This window comes from Abramis brama (genome assembly GCF_963993115.1).
Source record: "Abramis brama genome assembly, chromosome: 13".
In the NCBI taxonomy this organism is placed as follows: Eukaryota; Metazoa; Chordata; class Actinopteri; order Cypriniformes; family Leuciscidae; genus Abramis; species Abramis brama.
The window spans coordinates 29887731-29905099 of NC_139975.1; the positions used below are offsets into that span (position 1 = coordinate 29887731).

At 38.9% G+C, this 17369-nt stretch overlaps 1 protein-coding gene across 2 annotated transcripts in view; it reads right to left on the bottom strand.

Moving 5' to 3' along the window:
* Positions 1–17369, bottom strand: part of rps6kal (ribosomal protein S6 kinase a, like) — a 43795-nt gene that overhangs the window by 15865 nt on the left and 10561 nt on the right. For both annotated transcript variants that reach the window (XM_084133734.1, XM_084133735.1), the window contains exons 4-10: positions 16776–16857; positions 16599–16679; positions 6877–6956; positions 3326–3432; positions 3012–3049; positions 1877–2019; positions 127–197 (exon numbers count right to left, since the gene is read on the bottom strand). In XM_084133734.1, the coding sequence (XP_083989860.1) occupies positions 127–197; positions 1877–2019; positions 3012–3049; positions 3326–3432; positions 6877–6956; positions 16599–16679; positions 16776–16857 (602 nt within the window). The remainder of the gene's footprint in view (positions 1–126; positions 198–1876; positions 2020–3011; positions 3050–3325; positions 3433–6876; positions 6957–16598; positions 16680–16775; positions 16858–17369) is intronic.

Here is a 17369-nt window from a genome sequence, read left to right on the forward strand (position 1 = left end):
CCATCATCAACCAACCTTATTGGTTCTTCGGTTTACCTGTCAATTACATTTTTCTATCTGGCAGCCTTGAGAAGAGATTTGACCAAAGCATCGCATAGACTAACACGATTTAACAGCCACACTCACTTGAGAATCATGTTCATAGTCTCATTCCTGTCCTTTCCTTGGAACGGTAATGTGCCGGTCAGCATTTCAAACTGAAAAAAAATAAATCAACCATCAAACAAGGCGCCATGCCGCATTTACTTGGGCAAATTATCAAAGCACAATTGTCTGGGAATCCAATATGTAATTTTAAGGTAAATGTTCTCTTTCAGTCAATTCACTTGGTATCACACAGATATCAAGACCATGTGTCACACTAAAGATGCATCAAATGTCTCAGTGTTTTTTGTCAATACATAAAGACCAGCCTCCCTAACACACTTGAGCCCTACCGGACCAGGCACTCACCTCTATAAAAATGGCTCTAAAAGGTAAAACATACATTTACGTTTTGGCTTATGACTCTAGAACTGTACAGGTCTAGAATTATTATTTTTTATTGTTCTGAGTATTGTTTATATAATATAATATAATATAATATAATATAATATAATATAATATAATATAATATAATATATATCTGCGAACCCCGGTTTTGGGATCAACCTAGACCAACTCTCAATTTACACAAACCATACATAGTCTCCTTGCCTTTTTAATAATAATAATAATCCTTAGAACAATAGGGTCCAATACACTTAAAGTACTGGGAGTCTGGGACCCTAATAATTTAGATACAAATCAAATGTGTATAAGTCAAATCAGCTTATAGGTATGGCCCATGATGATTAACTGACAACATCAGAAACGATTGATTACTTAAGTCAGCAAAACACTAAATAAATTACACTCTGAAAGCAAACTTACTCTAGTTAACGCTAGCTAACACTCCTTCAATTCCCTGGCATCAAACTGTCAAATGAATAACCAAAATCCCAGATCATTTCTGACTTTATTTCTCAGACTTGTGTGTAAATTCAGAATTGCAAGACGTAAACTTGCAATTGTAAGAAAAGTCGCAATAATCTTTTAAAATGTTTTATTCTGTGGCGGAAACAAGCTTCCATACAATCAGGAGTTTTGCCTGAGAGCGGAAAAGTTCCCCTAAGCAGATTTCACTCATGTTCAAGTCGGTCATGCGAACTTGCAGCACTGACCAACAGAAAACGGCTTGGTTTGGAAGTGACTTGTGTGTGAGCTGTACTTCATACATCACGCAACCGACAATGACCTTTTTTTTTTTTTTTTACACAATTTTGCACAAATTGTCTCGCCTTTAATGTCCAAATCTATTATGGCTGTATTTACTTTATAAGGTTTACAATCCAATACAGTATAGATTGTTAAAATAATGGCGCTTCTATTACCACAGACAAAAAAATCCACTGTGTATTTTGTATCTGTGTAGTAAAAGTGAAGGTGAAAACACTTGTTTTAGAGGACTGTATGACATCAAGAGGGAGTGAGCAGCACAGACTCCACATAAATTGTGCTAATCTGTATTCCTAGCCTTAAATCAAGTCCTTCCCGCTTGGACAGGTCATCCTGCGTTTATCACGATAACTGTGATGCTCTCCGTGTTGCACCTTGTTCCTTTGCTTCAGAGAACAGGATTGCATATATAATAGAGATGAAACGGTATGAATATGTCATTTCACGATTATATTGACCAAAAGGGGTCAAATGTGCAGGAAGTGTTCAAAAAGTACTGAAATGTTATCCTGGTTTTAGTCAAACCGGTAACCGTTCCATCCCTAATATTTAACTTGACATTTTTCAGACATGCTCATTAAGGGAGAGTCATTAAGGTGTAGGTGTGATGATCTCCTACCATTAAGACGCCGAGAGACCACCAGTCAGCACTCTGTGTGTGACCTCTCCTGTTGACCACCTCAGGGGCCATATATTCCACAGTGCCACAGAAAGAGTATGCTTTTCTGTCCTGATCTACGGATTCTTTACTGAGCCCAAAGTCTGCAAGAGGCACATCAGCACATTAGTCATATTTACATCAAGTCGCAAAGCTAAAGCAGGGGTGTCGAACTCTGCTCTTGGAGAGACACCGTCCTGTAGAGTTTACTTGAAAACTGGTGTTAAGTCTGCAGGACGGCTGCTAGGGCTGGGCAAAAAATTAAAATCGATCTTTTGATTAATCTTCTCTTTTTTTTTAAAAAATATGGTCAATTCGATATCGATTCTCAAAAGCGATATGATTCTCAAAATAATAAAAATGAATTCTCTTTCACATCTCCCAGCACTTAAAAGGACAAATTCACACAAATTTATCTAAAAATGCCCGCCTTTGCGAGTATCCAAGTAAACCGTAGACCTGCTCTTCACTGAATAACGTTTTTGATAACTTTAATAAGGATTAACCTTTATTTAATTTTGTACAGTGAGGATATGCAGTGTTACTTTACATTTGAATACTTTATTCAATTTCTGTACCTGAGAACTACTATAAGACCAACCTGAAAAACCTTAAAAGCACTGAATATTTCATTTGAATCTCTGTTGACCTTTTACTTGTTTTGAATATTTGTTAAAATTTATATTAGTAGTATTTGTTAAATTTCACTGGTATCTAAAATTTTGGGTGTCATAACCTTATTTACTATAATACAAGGATACATGGGTAATAAAAAACAATAACCATTTTATTAATTTATTACTCTTTTGTGGTGGGGCCAGTGAAAATTTAATCGAAAATTGAGAATCGAATTGAGATCTTGTGAATCGAAATCAAAACTAATCGAATCCGAATCGATACCCAGCCCTAATGGCTGCGCTCCAACAGCAGAGTTTGACAAAGATCCCCATCTGACCACAACCCAAACACACCATACATGACTCAAATCAGGGTAAAACGCTAACAGTACATGTAATACATTACAAATTTGCCTCTATCTACATGCACAAGTTCAACAGGCAGGGAAGTGATGTAATAAAGGGACAATGGTACGTACCTGTTAACTTGATATGTCCAGCTTCATCAAGCAAAATGCTGAAAATTAAGACCACATTTCTCCAATACAGATACAAAAATACATGAACTAAACAAGAGTCAGCAAACAAAATCAGACTAAGAATTCAAAACCTCTCGATTATAATCTTGCAAATTGGTTCTGTCAGATATATCCATCCTTACTTAATAAAAGATCAAAAAGAGAGGGCAGGTGAAATGCCAGAAAGAGAGAGAGAGAGTATGGATTCTACTCTACACACACAGAGAGAGAGAGGGAGCGAGAGAAATGCAGAGAGGTGAAGGGGGATACTTTACTTTTCAGGCTTCAGGTCTCTGTAAACAATGCCTAGGTTGTGTAGATGATCCAATGCAAGGGCCAGCTCTGCAAGGTAGAATTTCACATCCTCCTCTGTAAACATAACCTAGTAAGAACTGGACAAATTTACTCTCTCATCAAAGACCACACACACACACACATACAACAACAATATAATACACATTATCATAACGACAAAGAAAAAGATGGATATACGCCAAGCATTTTTGTTTGCAATGAATATTAATGTCGGGTTAACAATTAATGGACTCTATACAATCAGATTTTTTTTTCTGTGTAACTTGAGGAATTTGCAGAGTTATTTTAAATAATTAACACATTGCTTTTCTATTTAAACCGCACATTTACTGGCAACAGGGTTCCCACACCTTGGTTAACTTCAAATTCAAGGACCTTTCAAGGACTTTCTAGGTCCAATACCCTCAAACTCAAGGACTTAATGTGGGGACATATTTGTTATGTCCAACAACAAACGGTGAGGTACCATGGTAGTTTCATGCGTGCATGAACGTCATGGCAACGTACAACACAAAGTACCTCATGCGGGAAACACTTAACGTAACCAGGGTTTTTCCTGGCTCAAAATGAGGCTGAGGTGATACAATCCTAATAATGTATTTTAATAATAAGATAATTAAATTTGTATTTTTTGTAGATCATCATATAGCCTAATGTGTTTCCCACATTATTTTTGTGGGTGGAGCTTGGTACCTCTAGGGGAGGGCATGCCCCCCCGTAAGAAAATTTTGTATATTTTAAAGATAAATTCATTAATCTGGTGCACTTTGAGTCACCCGAATCCGCTGTTAAAAATAAATAATCCACCCGCAAACCGCCCATATTCTTTGATTTAGACATCTGCATCTGATCATCACATTACAATTATTCAAATTCTTAGTGTTAAGCATGATAATATGGTAACATATCACACTGAAGTAGGCTGATTTAAAATGAACATTTATTTAAAATAAAAGTTCTTCTTTTGGCAAAATTACATTTCCTTAATAGCCTAAACAGAGGCTTTACTCCCTTCAAACTTAAATTGTCAATGTTTCATTACATCACTGTTTGAAAACACAAATTTTTTGTACCTTTTATAAAGGGCATTTTTCCCCTAATTTTATTAAATGTATGCTCCATCTTTCATTTCAAATTCTTAAATTTGATCAATATATTCAATTAAAATAATAAGACACTAGGCTGTTACCAATCAAATTAAATAATTTACATTGAAAAATTATAACTGTATTAAATTAGATTATTTTAAATATTTTTGAATATACAAATAAGGAATGTTGAAAAGAATGATACTTTATGAAACTAAACCGCCAGTAGGAGGCGGCAGGCGACCGTCTTAATGAGCGAGTCATTGAGTCATTCATTCAAACGATTCGTTCAAACGGCTGATTTATTCAGAATGAGGCAGTTTATGAATGGGTAATTGAATCTTTGACTCAACCGATTCGTTCAAAACACTGAATCATTCAGTAATGCAACAAGTGTTGCTGTGAGATGGTTCTGCTGTGATCTTTGGAACCATTTTCGCTGCTGAAACAGTACAAAAACAGTCATTGCGTCTAAAATGTAAGTGACTTAATTTTAACTATTTGTTTATTGAACTGTTGTGAAATCAGTCTCGGTTTCAGTCTTGATGGCATTCAGGAAAACAGCTCTCTGGTCGTGTGTAGCCTAGGCTATTGTTTCTTAACTATAATATGTTATAAATAACTGCGCGAGCCTCAACAGTGCAACTTTGTTACCGTCAGTACATTAGGTAGGCCTATATTATTATCAACTGTAGGCTATCAATCACCACTTACTTTAAATGAAATAAAACAGAATCATCCTCACGTTTTCGGTGATTCCTTAGTTATTTTTTATTGTCGAGAGCCAGAGGCGGCACGAAATTTGACGGAGGCGGCCGCCTCATAATTCTCTATGCAGGAAAAACCCTGGTAACTAACGCGTAAATGCGCTTAACTAGTGTAAATCAAGCAAGCTAGTATGCATAGGTCATGAAGTGTTGGCGAAATAACACATTAGGGGAGCGGAGTGAATATGGAATTTTTTCCAGAAAACTTATTGCACAAAATAAATTCAAGCACTTTCAAGGACCTGTCTCTATGGATGTTTATTTTCAAAAACTTTCCAGGGCCTTGAAAACATTTTTTCAGATTCACAAACTTTCAAGGATTTCAAGGACCCGTGGGAACCCTGTGGCAAATACAGCTGAAAACGCATTTGAAAAGGTGTTTACATTCACTAATTTTCCTCAATCCAAATGAATCCAATCTGAATTCATATTCTGAAAGTCCTGTTTATAAGAACCCTAAATGTTGCAATCCGACTCACATATTCGTTTACATGTGCATTACATATTCTGAGCAAAACTTCATGCTTAGAGCCCAGTCACTGCATTCACATGTCACTAGAGCTACCGTCAGTATAACTGTCAGTTTTGCCTTGATGACATCTAAAAAGAAAGCCAACATATACGTCAGAAGAGCTTTTTTCTCCTCCACTGACCAGTTCGTAAGACGTAAATACATACACGCGTTCATAAGTAAACTGTGCATCAGGGTACCGGTGCAAGCAAGCTACTTTTGAATCCGATTGAGAAAATAGTTTCTTAATTATATAAGCTAATTGATGGGATTACTATCAATCACACCAAAATTTGATTCGGACTGAGCTCAATGAGATTGATTGCGATGTTTACATAAAGGCTTTTCAATCCGATTGAGCCGCCAATCCCATTACTAATGCATTATTTGGTTGCATGTAAACCTATTAAACCTGTGTAGAGATGAATTGCCACACAGAAGCTGTATTAAAATATGCCTCATTCCCTAATATAAGGGAGTGGATTGATGAAATGCTACATCGGTAAACTCATTCAACATGTGGTCTTATTTTTCTGGCGATTGAGCACATGAATCAACATAGTTAAGTACAGAAAACGTACAATAAATAAACAGACAAACAAATAAATAGAAAAAGTTCTTGAAACACACAAAGGGCTGGCAATGCATACAGACTAAAGGCCTGTTAACAATGAACACAAATTTTCACTGCGACAAGTTCTCATCTACGCACCCCAACACTCTGACTGCAAAAGCAAATCAGTTGTTTGTGGTAGAGCACAGTTTAACAATAGTGGTGTACTTTCCCAAATATAGTCAAATGAGTCCAGCATTCAAGCATGTAAATGAACACAAGAAAACTTCACTCTGGATGAAATTTAGAGTTATTTGTATATAATTTTGGTGCATTTTCTGGTTACATCGCTCCGGGTGAGAATCAGCCTTAAGTTTATAATCTAACGCTTTTAAAACCTGCAAATGAACACAAGTGAAAATTTGGCAGAGGACATTACACTTTATAAGACATTTGGACATTATTACAAACAATCAATTGTTGGGGGAGAAAATAGCAATACAAAATAGTTATAAGAAGAGCTGTTAGTCTGTTAACATCAACATCATAAATCAGACACAGAAACTGTTAGAGTAGATCACACGATGCTTACCTCTTTGGATAAACGAGTAAATACATCCCCACCCCTGAGAAAATCCAAAATTAAATAGAGTTTCCCTTCTGTCTGAAAGGCTGTAAGAAAAAAAACGACCGACAATCACACCTAGAAGTCAATCCTGGGGAATTCCATGGAAAAGTCAACCATACCATTAAGAAATAAAGCAAAGGATCAAAAAACGTGTTCCTTTAAGGCTATATTAACTGTACTGAAGTGTTCTTTAATGGATTTAAGTAAGTCACATTGTTATTTCACTACACACCACGCATCCACTACTATAACTAGATTATCTGCAAGACGTAAAGAGGACGCTTCATGTTATCAATTAGCATTTTACAGATAGATAGTCTGAGGAATATACATACAATGTCATAACAGCACAGCTTTCTGAATTCATAAGGGTCAGATTTACAAAGTCACTGGGCTTCAGTAGCTGCGTTTACATGGACACAATCGGAATGAAATCAATCCGATTGATGAATCCGAACAAGGTGTTTACATGAATAATAAATAAAGTAATCGGGTTGATGTGCGCGTATATATGTCACAAGTTTCAAATCGGATCTGATGTTTTGACATGCGGACACTGCACAAATATACAGAGTTTCCCGCTTTTCGCGCATAAATATTCTCCTCTATTGGTTCTTTATTTGTTTTAAACAGCAGACGTAATATTAATTCGTCTCTGGTCATAATTTAGAGCATATTAACCGTTTTGCCGTGCTGCTTATTGATCACGCAGTAAAAATGCCCCTCCCCGCGGCCAAAACCAGACGTCTGTGGATGAGAATCTAAAACAAGCACTGGTGGGATGTTGTCCTGATTCACTTCACAGACGCGCGAGTGAAATGAGAATTTTAGAATGACGGGAAACTTATTAATATGACACTTTATTCAACAGGAAGAACAGCTCGTTCTGCGCGTCATACGTCATTGCACATGCGCATTCCTTTCACTTTCGGTTTTCAATCCGATCAAGTGTTTACATGTTCTCTCAATCAGATTACAAAAGGAATAAACCACCCCTTTCAATCTGATCGAAATTTAATTCGGATCAAGCTCAATCGGATCGATTAAGGTGTTTACATGAAGGTTTTTTAGTCCGATTGAGCCGTCAATCCGATTATAAGTGTCCATGTAAACGCAGCTAGTGATGTGTCACGTGTAGCACAGGTGATTTAGCTACATAGTAGTGACGAGATACAATACATAACACACAGTAGTGCTCATTTATGTTGATTTTATTAAAATTCATAATTTATTTGATTACAAAACAAGAAGAAAAAATATTTCTGAAAAGAAAGAAACGGAAAGAAATTGTTTTTGTATGTGTTTTAATTTATTTTTGAGTTTTTCATCTGGTTACGTCATGTATGTGAAAATAGAGTACTGCCCCTTTAAGCCTGCTCTTTCTAGAACGTGCTCTCCGGCAGAGGGAGAATTGAATCCTCCATTTTGAGAAGAGCGTTAGAGCAGAGCTCCTGTCGGTAATGTGTCTGAACATCGTTATTTTGAGAAAAAATATTTGATAAAAGACATCAGTAAACAAGGATTTGGTGAGTGTTAATGTTTTTTGTATGTTTATGGTTGAAGTGAGATAAATGCTGGTTTAATAACGATCGGTAAATGAGTTACATGGAATTGTGTGACGAAGTTCTAGAAAGCATGTGTTTTAAGTGAAGTCTTGAGTTTATGATAAAGTGTATATATGGTCTAAACTTTCTTTATGTGGTTGTCATTTGTAATTTTATTTTGGTTATTGCTGTAATGTGATGACACTGCAGCTTACCGCTGTCTTAAAATTATTTCCCTCTGAAATAAGAAGATAGAAGTTTTAAGTAATTTTGTTATCATTTTGACCTAAAATACAGGTCAGGTTTGTTCCTGTGGAGATAATTCCTGGAAATTTCCTTTGATGGCAAGCCCCCATGGATCTGGACACTAGACTAGGCTATCTGATTGAGTAGGCCTAAACCCCCGATTTGTGAACTCTATTTCTTCAAATTTGAGGTGGGATCTTCACTCACATTTTTTTTTTTTCTCTTCAATATTTTTCCTATCACTTGAGACAGTGATTCAAATTTTCCTGGATCAGGTTCAAAGGACTGGACTTTTGTTTTTTTCCTAAAAAAATCGTTTTCCTAACCCTAAAACAAAACTAACCCTGACTGAAATAAATTTGAGAACTGTTCAGCTTGAATTTCATTGATTTTTTTTTATTTTTATTTCATTTTTGATTGATTGATTGAGTTTTATATTCATACCAAACTATTGGATGAATGTGAACGAAATTTATTTGACATACATATAAGTGTGTGTTTATTTATAAAGGTGCACCTATAGGGTTTTGTGAGATCTAACTTTTGTATATTTTTCATACCGGTATATTGTTCATTTTATTGATGTTATTTTTCTTGTAATTGTTCTTACAAGTGTTTACAACAAATTTATTTCATTATTATCTTTACATTTCAAAAAGTAAATAGTCGGCTGATATCAAAAGAAGTCCTGATTCATTTTATATGTACATATCTTTAAACTACGATTATCTCAGGCTCCCTAGACGAACCTAGTGGTCCACAAAAAATAGACTACCTATTGCAAACAGGTGTTGCAGGTGTTACACAAAACTTGGCGAGCCAGAGCCAGGAGCCTGTTGTACAGATAGTGTGGAACGAACTTGATAAAGGGGTTTACCGAGCTAGTTTTAGAAATGGAAGTAGTGCACACTGAAGGCATTTGTATCCGCAACGCTGTGATAATCAGTGGTCTCACCCACACTGAGAGAGATGAAGAAGTGATGGAATACCTGGCAAGTTATGGTTCTATTGAACGAATGGTCCATATTGATGACCCTAAAACAGAGTTTCACAGACAGCTCATCGTTGAATTCAGACATGACTCCGCAATGCAGTCATTAGAACCTTCTCTTCCCTGTACTTTGCAGAGCCCTACCTCTTCTGGTGTCACTTACAGTATCAAGTCCCTTACCAGTGTGTATACACCTGCATCCAGCAGCAGTGCAACTCATACTTTCATTGAAGGGCTACGAGAAATCTCAAAAGTAACAGGCAAGCCCATGGAAGAGCTCTTGCAGCAAGAGTTAGCTAAATTAAAAGCCCCTGCTGTATCACTTCCACAAACTGAGTTCCCAGCTAGTGAGTCTGATGTCACGCCTTCAAATGAGTCAGTCCCCCTCCAGACAAAGTCCAACGTTTCTCTGCCACAGCTTGGTGCATCACTTTCAAGGCCCAATGCTGATGCAGGCGCACCATTAAAAATAACAGTGGGTGACGTGACTCCAGCTGAAGTGCAGCGTTTAGTTGTGGAGCATATTGTGAGAAGTGAGGATACCCCTGCACATTCCCTTGTTTCTATGCGCTTGAGACCCTTCTCAGGAAAACCCTCATACTCTGCTAATGAGATAGACTACGATACTTGGCGCACAAATGTTGAATTCCTCTTGACTGACCCCACACTCTCGGATGTGCAGCGGTCACGACGAATGTTAGACAGTCTCCTTCCACCTGCAGCTGGTATTGTGAAACACTTAAGTCCTCATTCTCCTCCAAGTGATTATCTTGAGCTCCTAGATTCAGCTTTTAGTACTGTGGAGGATGGAGACGAGCTCTTTGCAAAGTTTATGAGCACATTCCAAAATGTTGGTGAGAAACCATCGCAATTTCTGCACAGGCTACAAAAGATCTTGAATGCAGCCATAAAAAGAGGTGGTGTTCCTGCTGATGAGCATGACCGGCATCTGTTAAAACAATTCTGCCGGGGATGCTGGGATAATGCTTTAATAACTGAGCTCCAGTTAGAGCGGAAAAGAAACAATCCACCCACATTCTCTGATTTACTGCTGTTGTTGAGAACAGAGGAACATAAGCAAGCCATCAAAGCAGTGCGGATGAACCAACACTTAGGTATTGCCAAGCAATCCTCTGGACCCACAAGACGTGTTGTGTCAAATCTTCACGCTGTCAGTCCTGCGTCTTCTGTTGAGAAGTGCGATGAAGTGGGAGAACTAAAGAGATTGGTAGTTGAGCTACAACACCAGATTGCCTCAATGAAACTGGCTTAGACTCTTTACATTTCTTAGACTAAGGAGCCCAGTATGCAGTCAAGATCAGCTAAGACATTCATGCCGAAGCCAAACAGAGAGGCCAACCCGCAACATAACAAGCCAACTAAGCCAAGACCCTGGTATTGTTTTCACTGTGGGGAGGATGGCCATATAGCATCCCAATGTGAGGGTGATCCAAATCCATCCCTGGTCAATGCTAAGAAACGCCAGCTGAGAGAAAAGCAGTTGCAGTGGGAGAAAAGTAACAAGTCCCCTGACTCCCAAGATTTAAACTAGTTCCAGTTCCTGTTACAGGACAAAGAGGAACTGGAGAAACTACTCAGCGTCCCAGAGATAACTTTACCGTGTCTGCCTCGGCTGACCATAATCCCACCCGTGAATGCAAAAGGCTTCCACCTGGCCTTGTTGGGACAAAATGCACAGCAAGAGTAATAGTTGCTGACAAAGAGATTAATTGTCTTCTTGACACTGGGTCACAAGTGACGACTTTTCCTTTTTCATTCTACCAAGACAACTTTACAAATCAAGCCATTCAACCTTTGCACAACTTGCTTGAAATTGAAGGTGCAAACAGCTGTCAAGTTCCTTACTTGGGTTTCATTGAAACGTCGATAACCTTTCCAAAGGAATTCATAGGATCAGACACCGAAGTGCAGACCCTTGCGTTGATCATTCCAGATGGCAGACCTAATGCTCAAGTGCTCATAGGCACTAACACACTGAACTCTCTATATTCTGAGTATACTTCTTCGAAGCAGTTGAGTCATCAACCCATTCATCAAGGTTACAGAGCGGTCCTACAAGAGTGCATGTGATACCCTGGGTTGGGTGGGTTTGAACGGTCAAGTCCCTGAAACCATTCCTGCTGGGAAGACAGTAGTTCTTGAAGGGTCAATCCGGATGGCTAGTCCAGTGAATGATAGATGGGTTATTGTGGAAGCTCCACATACGTCATCTTTACCTGGTGGAATAATGGTGTCAAATTGTTTGCTTACCCTTCCTGTCAAAGGAGACCGCTTACCCATTGTACTGAAAAATGAGTCGCAGCACGATGTGGTCATTCCATCGAAGATCCGGGTGGCTGAAGTGAATTCTATTCATAGTGTCTTACCTAGGAGTCAAGATAGTGTGCTGACACATCCCGTTGATCAGACAAGGTTGTTAGACGACTCTAAAATTGAATTCAATCTTGACGATTCGCCGCTGACTCCTGAATGGAAAGAAAGAGTGACAAGAAAGCTTAATTCAATGCATGAAGTCTTTGCATGCCATGATCTTGATTTTGGTCACACCACTAAGACCAAACACCATATTCGACTGCATGACGAGACACCTTTTAAACACAAAGCCAGACCTATTCACCCTAAAGACATCCAAGCTGTCCGAAAACATCTACAAGAATTGCTAGATGCTGGAGTTATAAGGGAGTCAGAGTCTCCTTTCTCTTCCCCAATCGTGGTGGTGAGGAAAAAGAATGGGGAGGTGAGACTTTGCATTGATTATCGGAAACTCAACCTCCAGACCATTAAGGACGCTTACGCCCTACCTAATCTGGAAGAGACTTTCTCTGCTTTGACTGGGTCTAGATGGTTCTCAGTTTTAGACCTCAAGTCCGGGTACTATCAGATTGAGGTGGAGGAAATTGATAAGCCGAAGACTGCTTTTGTTTGTCCCATGGGATTCTGGGAATTTAATAGGATGCCCCAGGGGGTCACGAAAACACGAAACCCAGCACGTTCCAGAGACTAATGGAGCGCTGCATGGGAGACATCAATCTCAAAGAGGTTCTAGTCTTTATAGATGATCTCATAGTCTTTTCTGCAACATTAGAAGAGCACGAGAAAAGGCTTCTGCGAGTTCTTCAACGTCTGAAAGACTATGGTCTCAAGTTGTCCCCCGAAAAATGTAAAATTCTTCCAGACCTCAGTGAGATATCTAGGGGACATTGTGTCTGCAAATGGTGTTGAGACGGATCCTGATAAGATTAAGGCGCTAAAAACCTGGCCAAGTCCGACAAACTTGAAGGAACTCATGTCTTTCCTTGGATTCGCAGGGTATTACAGGAGATTTATCAAAGACTTCTCCAAAATAGTGAAACCTCTAAACAATCTTACCTCTGGATACCCTCCACTTCGAAAAACGAAGAAGACTCAAGAGACAAAAGGTCAGTACCTGAATCCTAGAGAGCCATTCAAACAACGTTGGACAGCTACTTGCCAGGAAGCTTTTGATGAAATCATTGACAAGCTCACCTCGGCTCCTATCTTGGGCTTTGCGGATCCTAAACTACCGTACATCTTACACACGGATGCAAGCACCACAGGTTTGGGAGCTGCGTTGTACCAGGAGCAGGAGGGAAGCATGAGGCCGATTGCCTTAGCAAGTAGAGGTTTGTCGCTCAGCGAACGTCGCTATGCAGCGCACAAACTTGAATTCCTTGCTTTAAAGTGGGCTGTGACGGAAAAGTTCCACGATTACCTTTATGGAAGTCCGTTCACAGCTGTCACTGACAGTAACCCACTTACTTATGTACTGACTACTGCGAAGCTGGACGCAGCCAGCTATCGCTGGTTATCTGCTCTTTCCACTTACACTTTCTCCTTGAAATACAGAGCAGGGAAACTTAACCTTGACGCGGATGGTTTATCTAGACGTCCCCATGAAGTAACTGCTGATCTTGTATCAAGGAAGGAACAAGAGAGGATTGATAAATTCCTAACCTTACATCTTGAGAATCCAGAAATAACAAGCCTTTCACAGGATGAAATTGAAGCTATCTGTGACAAGCATATGATTTGTTCTGTGCCGGAAGATGTTATGGAAAGTGCAAGTAACCGAGCACTGCTAGTTCAATCCCTTGCTATGAGTTCTAGTGCTGTGCCAAGCAGCTATGAGGAAGAAGAGCATGAAATCTCACTCATACCTCATCTGTCAGTTCAGGATCTCGTTGATAAGCAAAGCGCTGACCCAACCATTTCTCAGATCATTACTCACCTGAAATCAGGAGAGAAACCCTCTCCTACCTTGAGATTGGAACTCCCGGAGCTTTCTCTTATGATGAGGGAGTGGAATCGTTTTGTGTTCCTAGATGGGGTGTTGTACAGAAAGAGACAGGATGGAGAAGTTCTGACTTATCAGTTGGTCTTACCCAAAGAGTTCAGAGCAAATGTCCTGACAAGTCTCCATGATGGGATGGGCCACATGGGGATGGATCGTACCATTGATCTAGTAAGGTCCCGGTTTTACTGGCCAAAGATGGCATTTGATGTTGAACAAAAGATCAAAACTTGTCCTCGTTGTGTGATTCACAGAGCCCACCCAGAGAAAGCAGCTCCGCTTGTCAACATACGGACAACTAGACCCCTAGAGTTGCTGTGTATGGACTTTCTTTCTTTGGAGCCGGATCGAAGTAATACCAAAGACATACTTGTGATAACAGATCATTTTACTAAGTATGCAATGGCAATACCAACGGCCAATCAGAAGGCTCGAACCGTCGCCAAAGCTCTATGGGACAATTTCATTGTCCACTATGGATTTCCAGAAAGGTTGCACAGTGACCAGGGTCCTGATTTTGAATCACACACTATTAAAGAGCTCTGTGCCATCTCTGGGATTAAAAAAAGGAAGAACCACACCTTATCATCCACGTGGTAATCCTGTGGAGAGATTTAACAGAACACTTTTGAACATGCTAGGTAGCATGAGTGACGCATAGAAAACGCACTGGCGTGACTTCGTTAAACCTCTCGTTTACACGTACAATTGTACGAAGAATGATGTCACAGGATTCACTCCTTACGAGCTGATGTTCGGGAGGCAGCCCCGACTACCCATTGATTTAGCTTTTGGTCTTCCTACCACCTCCATGCGACTGTCACACTCTCAATATGTGTCAAACCTTAAAAAGCACCTTAAAGAGAGTTATCAAATTGCTACCCGCAATGCACTCAAGAACGCTGAAAGGAACAAGATGAGGTTCGACAAGCATGTTGTTGATTCTACCCTGGAAGTTTGTGATCGAGTCTTGGTGAGACAAGTCCGTTTGCGAGGAAAACACAAACTTTCTGATAAATGGGAGCCGTCTGTTTACATTGTAGAACGTCGGGCTGGTGAACTTCCAGTATACACAGTAAGACCTGAAGGAAAAGAAGGATCAGTACGTACCTTGCATCGAGATCTTCTGCTTCCCTGTGGATTTCTCCCTGTGACAAGTGAGATGGTGTCTAATCCACCAAAATCTGTTCCAAAGCCTAGAACACGTCAACAGGCCAGAGATGAAAATTCTAATAAGGATGGTGCAGAAGATACTGCAGAGACAATGGAAGATGAAGTTCCAGAGTACTGGATGAGAATCCCTACTGTTGAAAAGTCTCATCAAGAAGCATCAGGTACTCTTACACCTACCTTGAACCCTCCGGTGAGATGCCCTTAGCAGTTTGATTGCCCTCAATTGTCCTCAACAGTTCCTGGTAGTGAGAAACTAGACTATCTGATTGAGTAGGCCTAAACCCCCGATTTGTGAACTCTATTTCTTCAAATTTGAGGTGGGATCTTCACTCACATTTTTTTTTTCTCTTCAATATTTTTCCTATCACTTGAGACAGTGATTCAAATTTTCCTGGATCAGGTTCAAAGGACTGGACTTTTGTTTTTTTCCTAAAAAAATCGTTTTCCTTCATTTTTTTTTTTTTTTGAGGAAAACAAAACTAACCCTGACTGAAAAAAATTTGAGAACTGTTCAGCTTGAATTTCATTGATTTTTTTTATTTTTATTTAATTTGATTGATTGATTGATTGATTGAGTTTTATATTCATACCAAACTATTGGATGAATGTGAACGAAATTTATTTGACATACATATAAGTGTGTGTTTATTTATAAAGGTGCACCTATAGGGTTTTGTGAGATCTAACTTCTGTATATTTTTCATACCGGTATATTGTTCAATTTATTGATGTTTTTTTTCTTGTAATTGTTCTTATTGAGTGTTTACAACAAATTTATTTCATTATTATCTTTACATTTCAAAAAGTAAATAGTCGGCTGATATCAAAAGAAGTCCTGATTCATTTTATCTGTACATATCTTTAAACTACGATTATCTCAGGCTCCCTAGACGAACCTAGTGGTCCACAAAAAATAGACTACCTATTGCAAACAGGTGTTGCAGCTGTTACACACGCCCATAACGTTTATAAGTTTATAAAACAATATTCATACAAATAAATTGAAACTTTCTATGCCAAGCATTCAATCTGGAATGTGTAGTATTTGGGGGATTTTTTCCCACAACTCCCACCGAAATTGGCTCAAATGATCATTGGACAGGGCTGAGCAAACCAAAGTGAGGCTGTACCTCAGCAAAGCTTTGCTCTTTCAAAATGAAGTTTGGTCTACTGCCTTTTTGGTTTCTACTTTAGAAATGTTTGTCCTCATTTTGGGCTCTAAAACCACACAAAATAAGACTATACCAACAAGTACATTTCATGTTTTCATTGCAAATTGTCTGCAACATTAGAATTGCACCCTTACACTAAATGAAACAAAGCTACGTCTTTTCAAACGCGTTGGGAGTTGAGCAAACAACCCAATAACTATTACTCAGAAAGACAGAGAGAGTCTTACCATAGTGCAACTTCACAATGAAAGGATGATTGACCTCCACCAAAATATCTCTCTCCATCTTAGTGCGAACTCTGTCCCTCACTGCAACACAACATGCACACACAAATGATGAATAAACATGAGTACACCGTCACAGAAATGTGTTGCTCACAGTAATGAAGAAGACAAATCACTGACCTTTTAAGGATGCCTTTTTGAGCACCTTCATTGCATAAAGCTGACCGGCATCCGGACCAATTAACTTCCGCACCAAAAACACCTGAGGTCAGGACAGTTCACAGATCACCTTCCAGTTTACAGACACAAGAAAGTAGATATACAACTTCCCTAATATCAGCAAACAGGACAACAGAACTTGATTGTTCACAACATGGAACAATTCAAGTCAGTCATCAGAAGAAATGGATGACAGTATTAAACCCGTCAAGAAATGCTCAGTCTCATTTCACACTAAAATAAATTTTAAAAAAACGAAACCAGAAAATATTTATTATACTGGAAATATAAAATGAATCTATTGATTCAGTGAACCAAAGTCAATGGGGTCCAAAATAACTCCGGACAGCAACGCAGGTTAGGGTCATTTTTAGGTAAGCTATCCCTTGAACTCTAGCGCCCCACCATTACACTAGGTACACATAAATAGACTGTAAAAATAATCCATATGAATAGAGCGGTTTAGACAAAATTTTCTGAAGAGACTCAATCGCTTTATATGATGAACAGATTGAATTTAGGCTTTTATTTACATATAAACATTCACCAGTGAAC